General features: G+C 35.9%; 1 protein-coding gene across 1 annotated transcript in view; it reads right to left on the reverse strand.

Moving 5' to 3' along the window:
* The window catches only part of VWA8 (von Willebrand factor A domain containing 8), a 168,820-nt gene that overhangs the window by 131,002 nt on the left and 11,881 nt on the right, over positions 1 to 25,937 (reverse strand). The window contains exons 3-9 of the mRNA XM_031056817.1: positions 25,270 to 25,380; positions 12,885 to 13,052; positions 11,026 to 11,190; positions 10,567 to 10,616; positions 10,138 to 10,246; positions 7,266 to 7,370; positions 59 to 190 (exon numbers count right to left, since the gene is read on the reverse strand). Of these exons, the coding sequence (XP_030912677.1) occupies positions 59 to 190; positions 7,266 to 7,370; positions 10,138 to 10,246; positions 10,567 to 10,616; positions 11,026 to 11,190; positions 12,885 to 13,052; positions 25,270 to 25,380 (840 nt within the window). The remainder of the gene's footprint in view (positions 1 to 58; positions 191 to 7,265; positions 7,371 to 10,137; positions 10,247 to 10,566; positions 10,617 to 11,025; positions 11,191 to 12,884; positions 13,053 to 25,269; positions 25,381 to 25,937) is intronic.

The following is a 25,937-nucleotide window of genomic DNA, read 5'->3' on the forward strand; positions in this document are numbered from 1 at the left end:
AGATGAAAACACGTTAGTGTTTTTTAAAAACATATTTGATTAATATATAAATTCATACCTGGAATGTCACTTCTTTTTCACCAATTTGGACAGTTACATCAGCCTTAAAGGGTTTGTTTCCATGTACACTTTCTACTCTGGTAATCTTCCTGGGAAACAAGTATTTTTCTGAATCTTGAAGCTCAAAGCGCTGTAAAATTCAGGAGTGAGGAAATAAATTATTAAATACAACTTTCTGTGTTTTAGAACTGTTTCTTCTAAAATAATGCCAGAAGGACATTCATGATTAATAACTTGCAAAGTCCTAAATCCATTTACTTCAACTTTTACTGTAGATACCTGTGTTCACATTCTTGATGGCCCATATATTTTACATTTAAAACCAAAGCAGAGAGTTTGTATACTTATTCAGACTGTAGCAACAGATGTAAATTGAAAATGTCACATGGTGACTTTGCCAAGTCTTGGCCTGACAGTCTAAAACAAAACAAGAAATGAACCATAGCCTTTAGCATGTGTAATAATAAATCGCCTATCTCTGCAGCTCATTATAACCAATTGTAGATTTAAATATCTGACTACCAATAAAATAACCAGCAAACATTGCATTTACTTAGTTTCATAGCTGCCTCATACAATGAAAATTGAGGACAACCTGTACAAATTAAGCCTTCAGCATGTTCTGGGTATATCAAGGACAAAACAGGACATATGTTTTCTTAATCCTCTTTCAAGCATTATATTCTTTGTATTTGCTGTACCTAGAAAGCACGAAAACCATTAAATAACTTCAGTAATGACAGTCATATTGGGGACTTTATGCACAAAAAAAGCTAATAACTGGAACTACTGAATTCATAGAGCCATTTTATTCAACAGAGTGAAAGTTGAGTAAACAAAAGAAAAAGGAGTACTGTCCAGCTCATTAGCATTCTAAGAAAACCAAGTTTTTTAAACAGAATTCATAAATGTAAAATCTCTCTTAAAAGGCATATAGTATTATTACTACTAGGATTCATAGCACTGCCTATTAAAGTTCAAAAACAAAACTGAGACAGATTTTTACAAAAGCTTTTTCTCTTCTTCACTTGATAAATTTCCATTCTGGAGCAAAAGCTTACAAAAACACTATGTTTAAACACATATTTAGGATACATGTGCTTTAGTAAAGGGCTGCACAAAATTATATTCTTATTGTAACAGCTGAGTCTACTTCAGATACCATTAAATTCTCAGACAAAAAGAGAGGACAGGAATGGCTACTGAGTACTATCTCCAAGTATGATTCTAAAAAACACTCCAACTATGATTCTGTGAAAGCAGCTACCAAATGTTCTCATTCTTATCTCCATTAATAAATGCAATATTCTTACTAATTTAATGGCATTTTGGATAGAATTAAGGGTGCTTTTATACAAAATTTCCAACTGCTTGAACACTAAATCCCTTACCAACAAGAGAAAACAACTGTGAGTGAGTAAGATTACCTGCGCCAGCAGAGGCTGGATACTGGATAACAAGGAATTAGAGACAGCAACAACAGAACTTGCACACAAAGGTCTTAGGAGTTTAAAATTTCTACGGTGTTTTTTTGACTGGTTGGGTTTTTTTTTGTTTTGGTGGGATTTTCTTTGTTGTTCTTTGTTGTTGTTGAGGGTTCTGTAGCATTTTAGGCATTAAGTCAAGGCAGTGAAAGAGGAATGTCTATGTGCAAATTGTTACTGAATTTACACAATCTACACAATTTACACAATTCATCTAAGTTAATTTGAATTTATCACATGTAATTACATAGATGTTGCTGAACTGAATACTCTAGTAATTAAACAACCTCACACCTCTAGTAAATACCACACTTACACCCGAACAGCAGCAGCAAACAAAACTGCCTGTGGCTTTCAGACCAAGACAGGTCTCTTTAAATCAGTTCTTTATTTAGAATTATGATAGGTAGAAATGGAATCAGAATGGCATAAAATGGATGTACAACACATTAAATACTTCTGCTGAGCCAGAAACAACTTCCTCTATAAAATGTTCGGGCTGATAGCTGCAAAGGAAAATATATTTGTGGTTTGAGAGAACAACTACCGAGCACATTCAGTATCAGAAAGTTTAAGAGATACTTGGAAAGCCAGAAGCAGGCAGTGCTTTCCTCACTGACTCAGAGGAAAGCAAAAGGAATAGACCAGTCACCAAAAACCAGGAAAGTGGTCTGCCAGCTCATAATCAGCAGGCCAATTTCTGCATGCCTAAGAACATGCAAGAAAAGGCAAACTGTAAAAGTTAGGGAAAAAAGGAAGAGGAATTCTGACCACTTGGAAGCATCTAACAATTGGCAATATCTCAAAATGGAAAATGCAAAGAATACATCAGTAATCCAGCTGGTCATAGGAACAGAGAGCTAACATGAGCCAGAGCTGCAGATGACCACTCAGCTGAACCCACAAGGCAGCTAGGCTATCCAAAAGAGACATGCAAAAGCTGGAAGATTCTCTGCATGGGAAGGAAAGACAATTTTCCAAAGAACCAGAGGACTGCACTGCTTCACAAGGAGCAAAATAGGAACTGCAAAGGCAAGATGGGATGGATTGATATATGAAGTCTGACAGATTCCACTACAATGGTATGTATTGGCACTAAGAGCATCTATTAATGCAAAACCCCAAAGATTATAAAATACTTTGGAAGGAGCAAGAGAGAAACAAATCCTTCCTTAGAACAAAATTTGTAACAGAAATATCTTAGAAGAGAAAAGAATTCTGAAGAATTCTTTCTTGTCTAGACATGAAATAGAATTCCAGTCTTACAAGCATTCCTATGTACTCTGAGGTAGGGAAACAGTTTTCATTGAGGAGGTCAGGTAAGATTAAAGTGGGCATGCAAGTAATATAAAAATGAGTAAAGGCAACAAAAAAACTTTTATTTGATATAAGATCAAGACAATAAACACAGAATTAGTCAAAGCATGAAAAAAAATGTAGGAAAATTCTAGGGCTTTAGAGTGAAGCTAAAAAAAGGATATAGACTAAAAGTGACTTGCTCATTTACTAAGACAAATATGTTCTGTCTGTATTTTTCTAAAATCTCATGGAAAGATTCACCTGATTAGAAGGTAATAAAACCAAACAGTGGGTGTTTCCAATACTGTGAAAAAAGGCGCACAAAAGGCATGTGAGAATTGAAAGAGTAAATCCAAAATATCCAATAAATCGGCTGTAAAATACTAAAGATTATGGCACAATGAAGAAATAAGTATAGAAAATATGGAGCCTCTTATTCCCCACCAGGCTTAGCCTAAATGAACCAATCACTTTTATAAAAGCCTCTCAGTTGCATACAGAAAACTCCAGTGCTGTGGGAAACAAGCTCAAGCTTATTGTTTGACAATGTTTAACTGGAAGCTGTTTTCCTTGAAATCAGTGATATCTCCATATCTCAGTCTTGCAGAGAAAAACCACAAATACTTTTTAACATAATTTTTACAATAATATATTTCAAATGTTCATCTGTCAGTCAAAATAATTTCTCATGCCAGTATTTCATGAAAGTACAGAATAATTTTGAAGACCAAAATTCCAACCAACTCATATTTTCCTTTGCCAGATCTTCTGAGTTAAGGATCATCTTTAAGAATAAGAATACAAATTGATACAGTTGCCAAAGTGCAGAAACTTCAAATAACATTAAACAAAGCCACATAAATGGCAAGTTTATTTTGGTACTTTTGTCCTGACTGTTGCAAGCAAGTGAACTAATGAGTGCTGCAAACTGTAGCACTTGTACAATGCTTTTGTATGTTAAGCACCTCTAAAGACCACTGCTGATGCTGGATTAGTGCACAATCCTTAAATGCATTTTTTTTATGCTAACTAGTTTGAAACAAGGAGTTATGTTAGAATCAAATTAAAAAGTTGCTTGATAGACATCCTTTTTTCTTCAACATTCCAGGTGGGGTCTCACCAGAGGGAAATGGAGGGGCAGAATCCCCACTCTCAGCCTGCTGGCCAAGCTGCTTTTGATGCAGCCCAGGGTACAGCTGGCTTTCTGGGCTCAAAGCTCACATTGCTGGCTTACATGAAGCTTCTCATCCACAAACATTCCCAAGAAAATACCTTCCCTCCCAGGGAAGGCATAAGTCAATATGTCACATTATTTCATTTCTGAGCATAAGAATTACAAGTAATGCCTAGATCTTGGTGTTGCCTAGCAAGGTGCATAAGGAAAGGATTTCTCCAAGCTGAAGATAACATTTGGGAAGACAGTGGTTAAAGAATATGATCTCTTCAGGAAGCATGGACAGCAGTTAACAGCTGCCAAAACTACCTGTTTGGCATAACCACAGGCTATCTCACTTCTCAGCTCCAACAGCTACTGGAAGGGAAAATACCCTGAAATTAGGGTATGTTATCCTACATTACTACGTCCCCATATCTGCCTCTGAGTGTGACACCTAAACTGTACATTCCATTATCTGAAATTTGTTTTTTTTTTTCTTTAAATGTTAGCTGAGCTTAAGAAGTGATTGAATACACAAGTTAATCCATCAACACCAACACACTTCCAGTATTTTTTGGGTTTTTTCAATTCTTGTTACCACCCAGTTAAGATTAGCATTTCCTTTTACACAGAAAGAAGTATTCAGTAGCAGTTATTATCTGGACACTCTTATGAAACCCATGAAAAAGAGGACTCTTGCTTCTGCTAGACTCCTCTCCCTCCCCATCCTTATAAAATGCAAAAAATAATCTCTTATTAAAATTTATACAGTTCTGGAGCTGCTATGCTTATAACATCATTATAAACAGATGTTCCTCAATGCAACTAGTTATTTTCTGTATTTCTTAAGGTTCATTGCTTAACAAGATTTGTGGTGCACAAATAGAATTAAATTCCAAATAAGATTATATGTATTTGTTGACATAGTAAGTTTTGTGAAGGTAGTGACGAGGAAGACTTTCTTTAAAAAGAGGAAAATTAACACAGAAAATTCTATGAAAGAGGTACTCAAAAGCAGATTATTATTTAGAAAGAAAATTTTATGAGCCAAATCAGTCTTATACAAGATGCAAAAGCATGCACAACACAAAGTTAAAGAAAAGAAATAGAAAATTAGACTGATGGTGTAGAACACAAAGACATTCACCATCTGTAATTGACAGAATAAACAAAATGACAAAGTATTTAAAATAAGGGCATATTAAAATAGAAGTGACTGTTACTGCTCTGCTAACAGATAAAAGTCTATTTACACACAGACAATTGTTCTTATAGGCAACTTTAATCAGCCCATACTGTGGTGGAAGGAAAGCATGACACAGAACCACTGAAAGGTCTGGATGGAAGGGACCACAGAGGGTCATCTGCTCCAACCTCCCTGCCCAAGCAGGGTCATCCCAGAGCACGTAGCACAGGATTGTGTCCATAAAGTTCTAGAAAATCTCCAGTGACGGAGATCCCACAACCTCTCAGGGCTCTGGTGCTGGGTTACCCAGACAATAAAGCAGTTCTTCCTCATATTCAGATGGAAATTCCTGTGCAACAGTTAAAGACAAGTGACAAATGACTTCAGGTCCTGGACTTCAGGCCATACTGGCTTACTCAGAGAAGTGGTAGGTAGGACCCCACAAGAGTCAGCTTTGACGGTTCAGGAAAACTAGCAAGTCATTCAGGACAACCTTCTAATCAAATGTAAGGATGTCCATCCCAAATCTGAGGAAGACAAGTAGGAGAGCAGCCCAGTTACATAGGGAATACAGGACTGAACTCCAATGCAAAAAGGAGGGGGGAGAAGGGGGAAAGAACGCATCAGTGGGGATGTCAGGCAAACATTTCCCTGACATATAAGCTTGGTTTTAGGGAAACCAAATATTTGCTAGCTATGAAGTTGGTTATTTCTAAATATGAACATAGAAATAATATCTAATTTTCAGGACTGAAAGAGCTAGTTAAAATGCTTTAATGCTAATTTTCAGCAACATATGTAACTGCTACAACATATCAAAAGTTAAAGAAAGATGACACTGAGCTTAAGTTTTAAAAGATAAATAAAATAATCCATCATAATTTTAATTTTACTATTAAACACGGACAAACCGACAAAACAGATCTGACCAACAAAGAAGCAACCAAAAGTAACACAGACCAAATCCAGTAAGTAATACAATCTATAATCATGCAATAGTGAATGTACTTTGTACATGTGATATTTACAATCCTTTTAGAATCTTCTCTTAAATGGCAAATGCCAGAGATATTTTTTAAGCATTTGACTACCTTAACCATACAAGTAACTACTTTCAAATTATTAACCACTTATTATATAATGAGGACTTTTCTGTAGTCTTTAACTGAGGTCTAAATATTCCAAAGATCCTAGAGGTTTCACCTTTCACTATAATGAAATTAACTAGTTTATGGGGGCTTTTTAAAGTACTGTTATGAAAGTTTTGAGCATCAGCAATAATGCAGCCATTTAATTTACTTAAGATTTCTGTTTTTATACAGAAGTCATGAAGTACCATGTCCTGGGGTGACTTTATGGCGCTGAATTGTATCCCCATTCATCTGTTTAGCCCAGAAATAAGTTCTACACCTTTAAAACCAGATCCAAGAGCAAAGGGAGGGGGAAGCGGTGGCGCACAGTTTGTGTGTGCAGAAGCTTCATTTTCACTCCCCCCCAATTCCCCGCTCTCTCAGTGCACATTGTCTGCAGCACAGATAGAGGGACAGGGCTCTCCTTTGCTTTTAGTTAGTTTTTAGCTAGCTAAGGCAGAGAAGTTCCCCACACTGTGTTTGTTTTTTTCTGTTTTCTTGAAACTGTTCAGCCCTGCTCTGGACTGAAAGCACACTAAAACACCAGGTAGCTCACACCTGTGGCCCACCAGGGCCCGGGATGCAGTGTTTTCCAGCGCAGGAGGGACTGATAAGAGACTGAGCAAGCTGAGAGTCCACGACAAGGACTCTGAATTTCCCATCTCTTCAGAACAGCAAGAGGTTCAATTGTTTAATATTATTCATTTTTCCATGTTTGTGAGTACTTTGCTTGTTTAAATAAACAGTTTTTTCCACTTTTCTCAAAGCTGGTTTACCTCCCCAACCAGCTGGGGGGGAGAGGTCACTTGAATTTGCTTTCTAGAAAGGACCACTTCCAAAGTTTCTTCATAAATTTGCCCTAAATCAGGGTATACCATTAATCAGGAGAACTACAGCCATAATCCACCACTCCCTAGAATTATAATATAAATATATTGTTCAATACTTACTTTTAACATGTCTTTGACTGCAGTCCTGCCTTCCTTTCCAAGGAAAATATGATAGGGGTAAAGCCGGTCAATAACATGCTGGACTGACATCATAGGAAAGGAATCCTAATTCAAATTTTAAAAAATTGAAAAAATTATTGGCTCATTCTATCACCAGCCATTAACCCAAAATTCTGCACAGCTTTGAACTTAAAATAAGACCGTAAGGGCAATATACAAAGGACCACTACAAGCAGTATTTGACAAGATGTTGAAACAGGCACTTCTCAGGTGTAATTCATTAAAATTTAAGTGTCCAAGGTAGATTAGAAGAACTATGTTCTAAAAATTATTTTCTTTCCTGTGCATAAATGAAAGGTACAGTGAGTGGCTCAGATACCTAAAGACAAATATGGCCAAGAGAGACAAATCCCACCACAGGTAAATGAGTTTCACAGAACTAGAAAAAAAACCCCATATGACAAGAAATCTATATTTCAGTAATAATCTACACATTCACAGCAATTTATAGTATTTAATTTTGATTCTATTATATTGTACCTTATTTTTTTACTATCTCCCTGTTAGATTTAAGTACTAATTCTTCTGTCAATTGCTGCCTGAACTAGAAACACATTTGACTATTTTGCTGCAGCAATAAAGAATGAGAAATGCATTTATGACTACTGAAGACACTATGCATAAAGCCTTTCCTGGTGGAAAAAAGGTGTTTCAAACTCTCTCTCAATTTATTAAATATTGATTGTTTGCTTCGAAATTGAATTGCAAATTTTTAAGGGCTATTTGTGTGTAACATTAGTGGAAAACAGTCATTTGACTGGCACTATCTTTTTAAGCCTTCATCAAAGCAAATAAAGCAATTCAAATAAAATTAACTGATTTTCAGTTATACACTTGAATTTACATAAGCACACAACTGAAAGAAGAATTCCTTGGAAATGAAACCAGGAGATGCATATTTTATGAAATGCATAATTCAATTTATAAGCAGTAACACTATTTATAATGTTCCACATTAAAAAAACCCAGTAAAAATAAACCATTTATTGCACTATAGTAAATGTACAGCTTCAAGGATCAGGGAGCCCTTTATTGCATTTTAAAAGTCCTCCATCTATATATAAAGACATGCCATGTACTTTTTCCACATTATCTCAAGTTAGTAATAATTACAATGGAATGTATAAAATAAGCCTCTTCAGAACAAGACCCTACAAAAAATTTTCCCTTTTGTCAGGCAGGAGTTCTCAAACTAAGAAATTATGTTTTGGGACTGTGTGACTCTACGACAGAAGATAAGAAACTACTCATCACAATGCACTCTGCACTTTCAAACAAACTAACTAAACTAGAAGCAGAGTATGGCACTGACCCAATGTACAAAGGAAAAATGATGTAGCTCAAAATCACTGAGCACAGCTTAGAAATCCAAGTGATTAAAACTAATTCTAAAAGAAACAGTTTCCATTTACCTAAAAAAGACACTGTCATACAATGGTAACAGTTCACATTCTCTACTGTAAAATAAAATGCTTCCTTCACTCAATAGTTTAGATAATAGCTTAGGGCTCATTTTCTTTCTGTTACTCTGAAAGCCATCTGGCATTCATTTAAAAATAATTTTTCACTTTGCGGCTCAAAGAATAAAAAGTTACAATTTATTTCAAAATCCAACAATATTTTTTCCCAAAGCCCTTCAAATACTACTTCATTTCACTGAACTTGAATTTTCATCACTTCTTAATAACTAATGCAGGACTCCTTATTCAGAAAACAAATTCTGTCTTTAAGTATCCAGCACAACTGAGGGGACTGAGCACCACAGTAACACAAGTAATTGATATGCCTTAATGTTTATAATCCAATAAAATATGTAGGAAGTGATCTGCTGCTGAGCAGTATCATAGATAAAATGACTGCACATGAGACAACAGAGAACTATCTAAAGTTCTTTCTACAGACACCTGCATCTTGGAGAGTGGGTCTGAGAAACTCTCCTGGCATTTTACCTTCCTGGGTTGACCATCCCTTCCTGCATGCAAAAGGGCACCAACCACTCTCTCTTTATACAGATCTCACATTCCTGACTTCCATCAGGAGGCACCTTCCATGTTGTCCTTGACTTTCTACCATGTAATTATAAAGTCCAAGGGACAAAGGACTATCCAGGAAAGCAGAAAGACTGACACAGCTTTAGTCCTGAGTCGCCTGACCTATCACTGTGAACTCTGCAGATGTACAATTCCTATTTCCCTCTGGACTTAGCTGTCAGGAAGTACTGCATCTTCGAGAGTGTACAGCCTGCATCTTCACATAATTCTCCATTTCTGTTCCTTCTAAATTCACCAGTCAGCCCAAAGACCTAACGTAGGCTTCTTCTCATACAGTTTAACTGTTTCCTATTCCCACATTTGTTTTGGGTCCTTTAAGGCATCAGTGGAGAGCAACAGGTATCTCTGTAATGCGATCAATCTGATTTACATGTGTAACATTAAATACAAAACACTTCTAGGTTGTGGTTTTTATTTCTCTCCACTTGCTACCTCAGTGCCATCAGATAAACTGTAGATGCCCTGAAGTCTGGTAAGGTGATTTACCAGAGGGAGGAAAATAACTGAGCACTAAGATACATTTAATAACACAAATCTTATGTCATACCATACTTTGTTCTTCAATATTACACTATATGTTTGGTTAAAGTATTATTCAGAGATATCTGACTGAGACCTTTCTCCCTCAAACTATTCTTAGTGTTTTCAGGTTGGTTTTTTTTTCAAATATTCATGTTAATCTTCTAACAACATGAATAAACCAAATCTAATTCTGAGCGATCTTAAACCCATACAGTTTCACAGCACATGTATGCACATACCAAAATCTGAACTGCAGCCGATAAGCTGTCTAAAGGAAAATCTGGAAGTCCCAGTGTAGAAGATTCTTGAGAGCAGAGAGTTGTAGCAAAAGACAGGAGCTGAGAAATTCTGCATATGAAAAAGTAATTACAGAGTTTTATACATGCTATCTGTATTTAAAATACTAGAGCATAAAAAGTTAAATATAGTAAAAGATGCTGAAACTACTTCTGAGTGCACACAAGTAAGGCGTGACCGAAGTTCTAAAGCACTAAGGATTCATTATATGAAGGCTGCATAGAAAAAGCTGTGCAAGCACATGCCCACATGTATTAAAAACTTCTTCACTTCTGGTCTCTATGCAGCTATAGAGACACAAAAATAGCACGGAATTCTGAAAGGACATAGTTTCTTCATTCAATTTCTTTTTTTTAATTATAAAAAATTACCTCTCTGTGGAAATGTTTGATCCAATTGAATATAACAGCTGAAGATGGTCCTGGAAATAGAATATAAAATCACAGAGTAAATTAATTTTGGCATCATATTGTGGGTCACAGGTCATGATATGAAGCATTCTCTATCTTTCCCTCTAATTTAGACATGGGGATTCTACTCAGTCCTTGACACAGAATTAATTTTATTTAAGAATAAAAAAAGATCAAATTCTTTCTTTTAGGGCTGTGCTATGGAAGTTACTTTTCTGCTGCAACATTCCACAGCAACTCTAAGACTGCATGTCATGAATTTATTAGGCAAGACAAAAATATGAAAAATGCACCTTAAGATAGGTTACCCAAGAATTTTTCTTTGTTACCCAAGAATTTTTTTCAGAGGTGAGGTAAGTAAAACATAACATCAGAATATTATCTCTACTCAATACAAATGATTCAGTCTACCACACTCACCTTAAAGGGCAGATGATAAACATCTCTTGCTTGAAATCGAGAGCGGAGGGGTGGATCCAAAGGGTTACCAGAGTATTTAGGTACTGGCAGGCCCAAGGCTATCACTCGAAAATCTTCACTAACCCGAACAATCTTCCATGCATCTAACTCTGATTTGGTATGCTCCTAAATAAATTAAAACAAAGCAACAGGAAAAAAAAAAGTCCACATTGCATCATTAAAAACTTATCATGACTAAGCTCCAGCTCAACTAAAAGTCCCAGTCCTTCAGCCTAAATGTGGTAATTTCTCAAAAGTTCTTGTCTTTCATGCAATAACTAGAAAGACTTAAACTGGTCAAATCTGTGGATGATGAAAACAAGCTTTTCCAAAATGAACATAGAAAAAATGACTAATTAGGTATAGCTTTCAGACCTTTTTACAAAGAACAGAAAATAAACTGACCACAAAATATATTTTATTTTAAAACATTAGAAGTGTGTTACAATGAACAAGGTTTTTTCTTCTTTATTCCCTTCTCTTATAAATGTAAAGGCAACTAAAACCTCCATTTTAGAAGCTTCATTCACAAATTATACTGTATTATATGAAACAATTCAGAATTAGTGTCCTTATTGAGGATGTTAAATGTATTATGGCAAGCAAAGGATTCTTGACATTAAAAAAATGCTTTCTATCCACATCACAGTTAAGTCCTCCCTGAAACTATACATGAATGCATTTCCTTCAGACCTAAATGCTCAGTAATTATTCACACAGGAGAAGTAAAATTGAACATTAGTTTATATAATACAATAGTCCCCAAACAACAAAACAACAATATTAGATTTAGTATTGTAGCAAGAGATTTATTTAATTCATATACTATTATCAGTGTGCCTGAGGCAGTAGTTTTGAAATGTTTAATCATCAGAAAAGTGTTTAAAAGGAAGAGAGATGTTTTACAACCAAATCTTAGTTTGAATTCTCATTTTCATTCTTTAAATACAATTACATTTTAAAAGCTTGTTTTTGAAATATAGTAATAATGCTTCCAGTAATTGCATCTACTAATTAAATACTACAAAAAATTTTTTATGGTACTTCAGCACAGCTGGCAACCTCACACAATGGACATCAGTGTCTGAAGGCTTATTGCAAATTTGTTTGCTTTGCCACATGGGTTTGAATCATACACCTAACCACAGGTGTGACAGAATAGAAACACGAGGAAGTAGGTGAGGAAGCAGGTATGTGACTGGAAAGTACAGTACATGGAACTAAGATGCAAAGTACTACTGAAACTGTCAAAAAAAAAAAAGCCTGAAGAGTATCCCTCCAAGCAGTGGGACTCCAAGCCCAAAGAAATGAAAACGGTTTTAATGACAACAGACACTGAAATCCATTTCCAATCAAAGGGAAAGCCTTTAACCATTTTCTATAGTTTAGACTGCTGTTTACATATACTTTTGTAAATTAAAGGCCATACAGCACCAATATAGTGACTGAATATAGAGATACTCATCTTGACCTCATTCTTTTGGTATCCTAATATTTTAAAAGCTTAGCAACAAGGCTACTGCCATGCTGAAGCATTATCTGAACTTCATGGCAACAATTTCAACTTAAATATCTTTTCACAAGGACATTTTAGTTACTCTCATATTGTGGCTTTCACATTTTAGAAACATACAGGCTTCATACAAGGTTAACATGGACTACTCTTTTTCATATGTAGGCAACATAGGAAAAAAATCCTGAAACCTTGGTGAAATTTCCCCCATTTGAGTCCTAAGTACCCTCTCCTTCACAATAATATTCCAGCACTACCAAGAAGAGGAGGAAAAAAAATAAAGAAAATTCAAATAGCATTTCCATACCTGCAAAAGTTTGTCATAACGATCTGCAGACATGAGAAAACGACCATCTTCAAGCTGCATTTCCCTATTCTCCAGCAAATTGTTCAACACTGGCAGGACATTCCGCTCAGCCTTCTCCAAGCCTTCCAGAACAAGGATTCTGCCTTCAGTAGCTGCACGAACTGCACACTTTAAAAAAAAATAAAGTCCCCCAACATTTTAATAGAAATAAACTTTGCATAATTAATTCAAACAATTCTTTTGTGGAAAAAGAACGTCCAAGTTCTTCCAAGAACTTTCCCAAAACAACATTTATTTCTGTAAGAATCAACATGACTCTCAGTAGTGGTGGAAGGGTGACATGTGACCACCTTTAACACATTCATGAGCTGAAGTTTTACTGCTTAACTATTATGGGGATTGACAGAAGTTCCAGTATTTTGTACCAACAGAATAAGATATAAAACCTTACAGAATTTTAGACCAAACACAGTATATATATTTAAATGTTGCATCCTTTCTTGTTGATGTCACATAATATTCTTTCTACTACTTTCAGGTAGTTTAACACCACCAAACAATTCTAGAATAGCATTTTTAACAGAAAACACAATCAAGGGGGTTTTACCTATTTACATCATATTAAGACATTTAGAAAAAAGTCCAGTATTCCTTTATATTTTTCTGAGTATTCATCAGCATAATTCATCCTCAGTACATCACTTTAGTTTTATTAGAATGTGTGTTGAAACCAAACACAGATGATGAAAGTAAAATAGTTCCACAAGTAACCATATTTTTAAAAGAGTGATAAAATTAAAAGGATTCCTTTAATTTAAAATTATATTCCCTGACTGAGTATGGTCTTCTACAAAACCAGAATAAAAATGCAGCCATTAACTTGATAATCCTTTGAAAACTTAGGGTTAGAAAATGGTTTCTTTTCTACTTTATTGGTTGTTTATATATGGCTGCTTCTTAACACGGAGCCAAAATGTAAAACTAACCTCTGGTGCTGATGATTTTGTGCAACTTTGTTACAATGACAATAACTCAAGTACATTAAGTACATTTGATATCTAATATTCATAATTACTGCCCAGTAAAAGACTCTGAAATATAATGCATTCTTGTCTTCTTCTGATTTGCAGAAATTTAAGCTGATAATAATGTGGCAGGTTTGGGCACAGGCAACATTTAGAGGCACTAGAGTCTTTCTTTGCATTCCTATCACATCTAAACACAATTTCAGACACAAGCACAGTTGCAAAGGGAGAACAAATGAAATCTTTTCCCAGCATGTCTCCTATAAACTCCTACAGAAGAACCTGTCATATAATGCTAGATGAAAATCGCTGATGAATACAATAGATGCCAAAAAATAGGTCAGTGAGAAAGAAGGAAGATATGAAAAAGAATAATGAAGAAGCACCAGAATACAAAAATAACCCACCGAAAAACTACATATGAAAGCAGACGCATAAAAGACAAATGCATACGGATAAAGTAGGAACAAAGATGAGTTCAGCACAACAAATTAATTGCTGCATGGGCTGAAAGCACACAACTGACTCAGACACCCATCTGAGGAGGCACAGAAGACACCTGCCCTGGTTTCAGAGAGGGGCTGGAGCTCAGAGCCACACGGGCATGGCCAGGCTGCTGGTCTATACCACACAGGTCACCACGAGGTGTGGCTTCAAGGGAAGCAAAGGGCGAGCACACACCACGGGTGGGACACTGCCTCCACTCTCTCTCTGGGAGAGGTGGCCAGGACCAGCCATGAGGACCTGCCCTCTCCATCCCATCCCTCAGGAGAGTCTGGCAAAGCAGCCTGGAAGTGGAGCTGGCACAGAGCCAAACCTCAGCAGATGCCAGTGCAGGAAGTGGCCATGGGGAATGAAATGGCAGCAAAACCAGGACGAGAAGAGCTCAGCCCAAACCAAGCCCCAGAGGCAGGGACTGGTCAAAAGTGGCAGTGCCACATAGAACAGAGTCCCAGCAGAGCTGTCCAGAAACAGGTGGCATGGCATAATGCGACCTGGTTTTCAGGGGGCAGTCCGTCACTGCTCTCCATTGTCTCAGAGCTAGGTACAGGAAACACTGACTGTGGGAGTTCTCACCATCTTATCTTTGTCTGGGGAAGCCAGAACTAAGCTGAGGTGGTGAACACCTTTTGTGTGTAATGCACTTTTTTTTTTATATACCTTTGTTGCTAATATTGCTACTTTTACTGTGCATTTCTTATTCCATTGCTGTTTGCTTTCAGTAAATTGCTATCTCAACCCACACCTTGGTCTTCGTTCCTCTCTCACCAAGGGGGAAGGGGGAAAGGGAAGAGGCTTATTTGCAGTTTCATTTCTGTCTGGTGTTAAACAACCACAACACTAACCAGTAAGACTAATCAAGATACTTCTGTGCAATTTAGAAGCATAACTAACGACTGGCGAATTAGCCATGGAGTAAACTTTTCACATCACTATTAAGATGGAAACAATTCCTAATTATTAATATATCTAATCTGGACTCAGGCAAACATTACTGAAAAAAAGCACTCGTAAATCCTGGTACAGATCTCTAGATCAAGTTCCCTTCTTAAAAAGACAACACTTTTATATTTAGCCTCACAATCAGTATCTGAGGAACCTAGAATAAACCCATTAAACAAGGACAAAACCTCAGATTATTTCTCTTTCACTGAACCACTAATTCTTCAAAAAAAGCAATGAATTTTTTTCTTCATTCAGGACATCATACACAACCTAACAGGCAACATAAAATCACCTCTCTCCTCATCCCATAAAATGTGTACAAAGAACAAATTTTCTACTAACATTCTTCCCTAGGAAGGTTATTGGTCATGTCAAAAATCTGCTCCAACCTGCTTGAATAGAAAACCTGAGTCTCCAGCAGACAGTCCAGTACCTGGCATGAACAAAATGCTATTTTGTCTTAAATGCAGCTTGGAGACATAGCCAGAACTTGTTTTAACAAACAATTTATTTGCCAAGCTGGTTGGATTCTGCATATTATAAGTCTATGAAGACTTTATGACTGATTTTTACTAGCCAGAGGAAAATACACATTCTGTTCATATGGTTTCAAAATATTTTGAGTATCCATAGAATCTTGTTGACTCATGTTGAGACACACACACACTATGGATGTGTTGAAGTAACAGGCTTCCAATACTAACAAAAACCTCTCTCTTGAACTGGTATATGAAGAAAATCTGCTGTAGGGGTAGACAGCAAATATAAGGAAGTGTATAACAATCATTAATTTTGAGACAGAGAATGCTCTCCATTAGCAATGCAATCCTGAGAAGCAGCTTACTACATACACTGGGCTGACATCAGCTTACAGGATCAAAATTTAAAAAGTACAGAACCTGGAAACTGTTCAAAATTTGTATTTAAAATTCGATTTCTCAGGAAAATAAAATTTCAAATTACCTTTGCCTACTTATATGCACCTTTTACAATGAGATTCAGGAAAGGTTGAATGCACAACCATGGTTTTTTATTTCCTAATCAAAGACATCTTATAACAATGATACCACCACCACCACCCCCTGGGCACTAATTTACTCCGATGTGCTTTCTTCCATCTTCAAAACATACCTGAATACTGGAAATTGTTCTCTAGAATACAATGAAGTAAGTGCACACTTCATCTGCCTCTGAAGTTCTTCTGTTAAGTAGCATAAGTCTGCTCTTAAGACCAGAAGAGCTGAAATATCTGTCTCTGATTTATACTATTTCTGCATTCTGGTTGGTAATGAGTAGTAACTTTTTCCAATAAAGGAGGCATACTATAAGGCAACCTCTGAAAGCATCAGTTTTAGCTATGTATTGATGGATTGGTATGGAAACTAAAATGCATTTTAAAAATCAGAGGAAGGAAAGTAAGTTTGCAATCTGTCACTGAAAATTATTCTTAAAAATGCTTCCAAGAAACAAATCTTCACAACTCTATAATGAGAATCCAGAGAGAGTTGCATTGACCCCCTCTCTCATTATTTTTTTTCACTCTAAATGTCTAACATAAAACACAAATTTGACCGGGGTGGGTTTTATATCACATAACCATGTCACTAAATCTGAGATTAAACATATTCATTCTTGTTAAAAGGTCAAGAAGGATTTGTTAAAAGTTTACTTTCAGATTTATTGTCACTGCAGCAAAGGGACTATTTTGCTCATCAGAGGACAGATGCTGCTGCCTCCCACCTGTGCTGCCAGAGCTCTGGAAGGCTGGTAACCTGGATACCTGCTCCAGGGAATACCTGCAGCTACCAGAGGCTGAGAGCAGAAACACTTCACAGAGCATTGCTCTCCTTGTAGTGGCTTTATGCAACAAATACATTACGCAGAATGCTTACAATGGTTTCACACTGCGCCTACCAAAAAAAAAATTATCTTTAAAGGCAAAAACACCTTAGGAACAAGACAACCCTAGGCAGCCTTTCATTGACTTTCTTGTAGCTGAATTATGGTGAGCAGTGCAAAATATGAAAATGCAGGAAGCTGTAAACCCCAATTTTTACATAAATCACAGTGTATAAACATATGGATGAAGTTATATAGTGTCAGAACACGAAGGACAGAAAAAAGCTCACCACAATGCACACACTGAAATGCAAAAACATTGGAGAAAGAAGACATTTTTACATAGCTTTACCAAAATAGTTTGTAAAGCCACAAGAATTTGAACAGTATAGTTTTCACATACCAGAACTGAAGTGGTAGCTCTTTTCTCTCAGGAAAATGCTTATTGGACACCAGAACATTCTGGTTGTCCTGAAATCCATAAAGAAGGTTCTTGGGGAACTCCAAAGGACTTTTTTCAAATCTGAGCATCATTCAGAATATGATGGACAGACTACATTTCAGAACTGTTTTATAATTAAAAGGCTGGAAATTGCTCAACAGTAATCAATAACTGTGTCTTTTACAGGAGCTACCTCAAGGTACAATTTAGGATTTTTTTAGATGATGACTTGCCCCTGCTCTGAAATCTGGATCCCTGTAATGACATCTCAAGCACAGCAACCATAAGAACATAAAAAAACAACAGTACAAGCAACTCAGTGAACACGAGAACTAATGAGGTAAGGATTCTCTACATCTGCAGCCTACGTTTCAGATGTCCCTTCCAATGGAATGTCTTGTTCCCACCACCCACACAATATCCCACACAAACTCATCCACCCAATTCTTTCCAATCATTTCTGTAGCTCATAAACATCACAACAATGTAATGTCCAGATGTCACTTATGATGAAAAAAGATCCTGAACAACCATCTGGTAAAGACAGTGCAAAACTTGGGCTGGTTTGGAGCTAACAAAATGGTGACTGGCTGCAGCAGGCTGACAAAACTTGAACTATTAAATATGTGGTACAGTTTTATCTTCCATAGATAAGAGGTTTGAGTCACTGTAACCTACCATGCTAATAAATATCACAAAACTCAAAGGAAAATGATATCTTGTAAGTTCATTTTCATGAGTCAAATACAATTAATCCAACTTCTAAAATTTAAATTATTAAAACTACCCAACAAGTAAAAGATAACAGGAAAAAAATGACAGTGAAGCAGAACAGAATATTAGGAGCTTTTACTTTCTCCTACTGGGGAAACTAATTTGTTAGACTTTCAAGATATGTGTAAAAGACATGTCTAATGGTATGTCTCCACCAAAGACTATATTGCAAGGTATTTGTTCAGCTTTAAGGCCTCTTAATTCCCTAGCTATTGTTTTCCCACATGAGTTGAGCAAACTAGAAGCCTGTTGAGCCACACTAAAATAGATGACTACTTAGTGGACTGAAGTAATAGAATTCTACAATCACAAATTTGCTCTGACTGTTCTTAGAGATAGGTGTCACATCTGCCGATTTCCAGTCACCTGGGACTCCCACAGTTGACAAGGACTGCCAGTAAATGACTGAATATGAGAACAGGCTTTCTCCAAAGTAAAAGTATCAGCAAAAACTGCACAGTAAGATAAAGGCCTACTAAAGCCACATTCAGACACTTTAAAAACTAAAATGCCACATTTTAATGAAAACTTAATGCTATCTTTTTCCTTAAATATTTTGAAAATCTTATGCTAGTTCTTTAAAATAAAATGTATTTAATAAAAGAAGTTATGAATGTATGATGCCATTCCAAGATGAGATGACAAACAGGCATACCATCCATCCAAAAAAGTGTATTCTATCTTCTGTAATAAAATTTTTTAAATTTGTAGATGATGATTAACTACAGTTTTGCATTTTTGAGCTTAGGCCACAAATATACTGAGTTACACATGTTCCAAATGTGATATTCAAATTTAATGAAAATCAATGTAATAGTAACTAAAATGATTACTAGTTCTTAAGGTAACTTAAGAACTAATTCAACTAATTCAATACCCTCTGTAATGGAGCAGGGGGCTACATCGTCACTATTCAGCCTACCTCCCCACTGAGTTAATCAAGTGTTTTCTGGGTAGGTTTTATAGCTATTTTTCTCCTGTGAGTTTAGCAAAATTACAGAGCAGATACTGTTATCCACTCCTTTTTTTATTTAAATAGCCACAAAGGACAGAGAAATTGCAGTATACCAGAGTACTGTCAGCCAGGCTAGCTGGTATTCAAAGAGGGAATCCAGCAGTCTGCAGTAGTTAGTGTTTCATTGAGGATGAATGGCCTGAACTGGTGAGCAGCTATTTCATGATGCTATACCATGGCACAGAATGAAAAGCAGCTAAAAGAAATAAACTCCTCAATTTATTCGAGTTTTGAATCAGAAAACTTGGCTAGAAAAGTTTGTCCTAGGAAGTGAATCAACATATGATGAGAGCATAAATATGTAAATGTGACAAGAACTGGAACAGTCCTTCATTTCAGTCATTGATTTTTGTTTCCCCAGTCACTGATTTCACCTTCCTCCACACAATTTTATTTTCCATTTTTGAAGTACCATACGTCAAGTGATCTGGTTTTACTTCCATTACCCCTTACGCTAACACAATAGTCAGGTGGTTTTGCAACAGTTCCTGCAAATTGTATTTACAAGAAATTATGCCCCTGCCTTGGCAGGGTCCAGCTATTTCAGCTGCTTTACACCAAGGATCTTAGTATGAGAACACAGTTACATCAGGTATGTGAAACATTTTGCCTCATGGCCAGAAATGAGGCCCAGCAGAAGGCAAACTGAGGTTCTTAACAGATTTATTAGTAAAAAAAACCTACAAATAAATAAACCTAGGCAAGGTTTATCTTCTATACAGGAATAAGAGAGGAGGGCAATTTAAATTTTTTTTCCTGATGAGCAGCAAAAAAAAAGAAAATTAAATACTTGACAGGTATCTAAAAATTATGAAGTTAGTTATCACTCTTAAATCACTTTGACTCAGAGCACCATCCATCAAGTCCATATTGCCTATGGATATTATGATCCCACATATTTCAAACTATTGCTCCTTTCCCCATAGTAGGAAATAACAGCTGAAAAGGAAGTGGAATATACATGTAACAGATACAAAAATAAGAAAAAAGAATCTCACACTTTTTATAAGGAATTATAAATACATGATCCTAACGTTCCTCACATTACATCACAGATATTCATCTATATGCCCTGCATATCAAAACAAGATACCAGAGTCTGAGCTGCTAGCCAAACAAATCCAGTTGAATGCTGACAATTTAAGAAGCATGAATGAAGTATTTCAAATGATTATATCATATATATGATTATATCACATATATGATTATACCACAATCACTTCTATGAGATAAAAGGCTGCCATACAGAGCTCCTTAACAGGCATTTTTATTTTAGATAAAAGATATATTATGTCAACATAAACAAATATTAATTTCATCCAAATGCTGTTGATTTCTACCTAATATTTCCCTCTTTGTTTCCTCTTTTTTGTAGGAGAAGCTAATAAAATGAATAGGAACATTCACACTTTTGGAGTGCATGGCTTGTCTCTTCTTTCTTCAGACTTCACTATCTTACTTCTTGTTCTTGGTACAGACACTGAAGTGTTAGTGAGTCCATTAAATTATAGTTTGTGACAATGTGGCTGTGGCTAACTTCCCAGCACAAAAACCCACTGCCACCTCCAAGGCAGTAAGTTAATAAATCAGAGAATCACAAAATTTTCACTCAGTGGTTAATTTTTGTTAAAAGCTGAATCATTCTTACACATGTCTTTAAGACAACATAGGAAGCTTTTATCTGTATACACAAACATACATACATATGTGTATACACACACACACACACTCTCAAATATTATAATTTCACTCTCCAATACGATTATCATTTCATTCAATTAATCTCACATCTTATTTTATAATTCCCTTTCTAATCTGCTTTGATAAAAAGAAGCCAAACTCCAGACTGGGTAGTGCTACTCCAGGGGATTTCATGTTATGTTCATTTTACAGATAGTATAGTTTAAGAAGTCATTTTTGTTACTTTGGGTGTTTAATTGTTTACTATATGAAGTGTTTCAAGCCATGTCAGAAGATTTTTCTTCTGGTATCTTGACAATCAATTTTATATTTTGCCATTGTATAACTTATGATGCTGGTGCAGCTAGGGATGTAAAAGTATTGAACTGAGTATGTTCACATAGTTCAAAGACACTGCAAAACAAAGTCTAATTTTGTACAGACAGAAATGACAGTGAAATACATATATATCCACACAGTGGATTCATCTTAATCAGCAAATCTTCAAAAACATGACATCACACTTTCAATTATTCAGCACATAACCTTATGACATCTTTCTACTTATTCCAGCCTCAGTTAAGTTGACTGTCTTGAACAGAAAAGACTACACTTTATTACATAGTTTGTGTTTGGGAAGCTTCCTTCATTTCATGTAAATGCTGGAAGACAAAGTGTAAACAAAAACGGGCATTCTGGACAATGTGGTTTGCAACACAATCCTGGAGCAATACACCTCTCAAGTACTAACTAAGTTGATTAGCTGCTCTCCCAATCAAAATAATGTAGGATTTCCTTAGATGTAATAATTATTAATGTAAGAGGCTGCAGTAATAAGAATTTAAACCAGGGATGCGATTTATGTAGTTGTACACATAAAATAAAAAGCAAAACTATATAGAGATGGGAAAAAAAAAGACAAAAAACCTCAAATCTAGTTCCCTAATTTTTGGAAATACAATAGGCTATTAGAATCTTCTACTGGTTCAATGAAGTTGACAGCTTAACTGTCAGATTTATAGAGGCAGAAAACCATTTTGCAAGACAAGTCTTCTATCAATAAAAGGAAAATCTGAAGGTGTCATTTGAATACTTATGTAATATAAATTAATTCTAATTACTTGATATACAACATAATTAAACCATGCAATAAATTAGAGAATAAAACCAATAGGTTACTTAATTACCTCAGTAATAGAAATAATTACAATTTTGAGGTTTTTAACAGTGAATTAACAGCTGAAAGCCAAAATTACTGGCCCAAAGTAAAGACAAACAAACAAAATTTTCTGCTGTCAGTACATGAATTAAAACAAATAATTCGTCATAACCTCATAAAAAATTCTTTATTTTACATTATTTTAATTGGTGGTGAATTTGACTGTTCAATGTTTACCTTTATTTTAATGATCTATTTCTGAAGTAAATAAACCCCTTTTTTTTCAGCCTTCATCAGATATCTCTTCTAACTACCTAACTCCAACTCTCCCACTTGATTCACTCTAGTACTAAGAAATACTGATATGCAAGAATATTTGATATGCTGGCCTTTCAATATATATTTCAATATGGAATTTCAACAACTGCTTCCAAAGGACTGCCTCTCCAATATATTTTAATTAAGTATCTGCAATCATATTCCATAACTTCATATTAAAATATAGCAGATGTTTTGAAACCTCTGAGATAATAATTTACAGCACTTAATCTGTCACTATTAAATGTGGAGGTATAAATAAGTACAACATCTTAACAGTCACTCAGAGACAACTTTGTAAACCTTTCTGTGTCTGCAAACCCAATGAGCCACTAAATTAAAGTTCTTTCTGGTCACAAGATGCCAGATTTTGTTACAGTATATTATTATTCAAAGTGCAAAATAACTACATTACTATATTATGACTTGCTTACAAAGAGCCTCCTATATCTTAAACAATGGATAAGTTTTATTGAAGCTGTAGAATTCAGACACAGGATGTCCTGGTAACCCGACTTTCAAGCTCTGCCGTCTTCTCTGGGGTGACATGAAGAGCAAGCATGAGAAAGGAAATGGTACAAAAATCTGAAAAGCAGAGTCTACTACCTTCAGTCACTCACATGAATTCACCTTTTCTTTGTCTCAGCTATGCCAACTGAAGCAATCCAAGCTCTTTAGGGAATATTTTGCTAGGGCTTCCTATTGATCTCAGTTAATGGTTTGTAGTTTAAAGAAGAGTAGTGTCAGGCTTCTGTAATGCTCTGAATTAGTACAGCATCTGCAAACCTCAAAATCATTAAATTAACTCATTGAAATTCAGGCACCAGTGTAATCTCTAAAACTTTATCGCTCAATAATAGAATGGAATAATTAGACTATGATGGTTCTAAACATAACTATGTAGCATATTTTATGCATGTAACAAAAATGCAGGACGAGAAAACCTCAGCTGGAACATCATTATCTAGGAGATTCATCTTTCATATTTCCAGTATTTTAAAAGTGTTCATCTAAATACCAAGTATTTCTTTTCCTAAGTTCCATTTAAAGCTTAAACACACATTGGTTATAAATATGATGAGTAAAACATGAGCTCAGCAAAGATGCAACAGATTCCGACAGATTTTAGTACTTTGGTATCTTGCTAAAGCAAAGTCTTGGACTAAAGTGCTGCTACGCTGGATTCTGGCAAAAACCTTTCAAATGAAAATTTCTAACCAACTGAGGAAGGTGGTCATCTTAGACCTTGATCTTAAGAAGCAAATCTTCTCAGAGTGTTCATGCTGGAGTGAGATGACTCAAAACAGAGTGAGACAGCCTCATTTTGTACAACTCAAAGTCTGGGATCAAAGTCTACAGACAAATACGCAAGTAACAGACCATCTCACATCTCAGTGAGCTTCTTACAGTCCTTGACACAGTGGCTCTTACAAATGTTAGTTAATTAATGCTATTACACCATGGGTCAATTACCTCGACTATCCTGTACCAAGTGTGAGGATAAGGCTGCCCATAACAGCAGACAGGTGTGGAGCTGATATTAGTCCATGAGTTAATCCCAGAACCTACACAAATGCTCTTATCCTCTGGTAAATGAGAAGGCATTTACAGCCCTAAAACACAGTACAGTGCTTCAAATTATCTCCTATTGTGCAATCCTCACATTTCCAGACAAGCATGAAATAACTTGAAGTCCTACAAGTAACTGAAATAAAATATATTTAGATTAATTGTTAATTCTTCATTCTGAGGATCTTCCACTGCTCAAAGCCATTTATTGTGGTTTCAAATAAATCTACTTAAAGGTTTCTTGAAAATTTGGAAGCTGAAAAAGAGATCATCGGAAATTTAAGAAAAAAATGTTTCTTTAAAAGAGAGAACAAAGTTTCTGGTTTTCTCTCATGAAACACCTTTATGATGGTGATATCATTAACCTCTATAGCATCACCAACCAAAAACTCTTTTAGATAACTCCTTTAAGTTCATACTACATCACAGGAACTCTCCCATCCTATCTAACCAGAAATCTAACTTCTGTAAAAATTTTAGGTGTCTACAAAAGCAGACATTTCACATGAAGTATGTATTTTACCTGCATAATCAGAAAGGAAACATGCCACTGATAACCTATGAAGAGAAATCTTACCTAACCCAAGTCACTCTGTGACTGTGCCAAATCAGCTACTGGTCTGGAGCAATATGGATGGCAAGAGTGTTTAAATCATTATTTTATTCCAAGCCAGCAGTGAGGTTTCAAATCAAATCTCCCAATTGTCTCCCTTTACCGTGCTTGCGTTTCAAAACACAGAGCAGTCATAAAACACATGAACTAGATGCTTTCACAATTAAACTAGATCAGAAGATTCATTTCAGGAATACACCTAATGTACTGCAAATGTTGAGGAAGAGACATAGCAAGGGCAGTGCTTATCTAACTTGCACAGAATGGAACTTACTCTTACCAAAAATGGTCTGTCTAAATCAACCCTGTAGTACTCTTAAGAGACAGAGTAGTCTTAGATTTGGGTAAAGATAACATTTATGACAATAACAAGATCATTATGCAAGAGACTTTCTACTTAGATTAGAAACACGACAATCCACATACTGATTTTTCATAATATAAACCACGACTTCCTTCAAACTACTTGTGACTCATGACTAGGTGGTGTGTGACTGCAACTTGCCTGGTCAAGATAAAAAGCGCTGCCATCTCGGATCTCTCGCCGCTGTTTGAGGTCAGTTTCTGTGGTGTCCCTCGACAGTGCGATATATTCAACCTCCCGCTTTGTCAGCTCCTGAGGACAACAGCCTAAAGTTATTGCAAAAATAACACTATAACCTGAGTGACTGAACTTTAAGAATACACCTAATGGTATAATTGTACAAAAAAAGCTCTAGGCAGCAGCACAGTGATCTGAAATAACTCTGGACAAAATCTAATATCTCTTATTTTTAAAATGTTAACAGTGTGTTCTGCCTCAAACAAAATGGTTTGAATTTCTGCTCAATAAACTTTTATTTTCCCCAAACCTATTCTAAAAGAGCTATATACTCTTTCCACTGAACATCTGTAACATCCTGTAGGTCAATCTTCTGGTTCCAGATTCTGAAAAACAGCCAGCATCTACGAATTGCAAATAAAAATCAAAAGTTTTCTGTAAAAGATTGAAATGTTCAACTCTCACAGTTCAGTAACACTTATAGTGTGACGCAGCTGTGATTATTATCTGCACGTGCTCTGCTAGCACACTGATGAACTCTATTACTCTTATCCTCTCTTCCTTGGCTGTCATGAGATGCACTCTGCATCTGTAAAACTATAGGCTATTTAAAAACCGATAACCCATTGGGT

Source organism: Geospiza fortis, unplaced genomic scaffold (genome assembly GCF_000277835.1).
Source record: "Geospiza fortis unplaced genomic scaffold, GeoFor_1.0 scaffold194, whole genome shotgun sequence".
NCBI classification, from domain to species: domain Eukaryota; kingdom Metazoa; phylum Chordata; class Aves; order Passeriformes; family Thraupidae; genus Geospiza; species Geospiza fortis.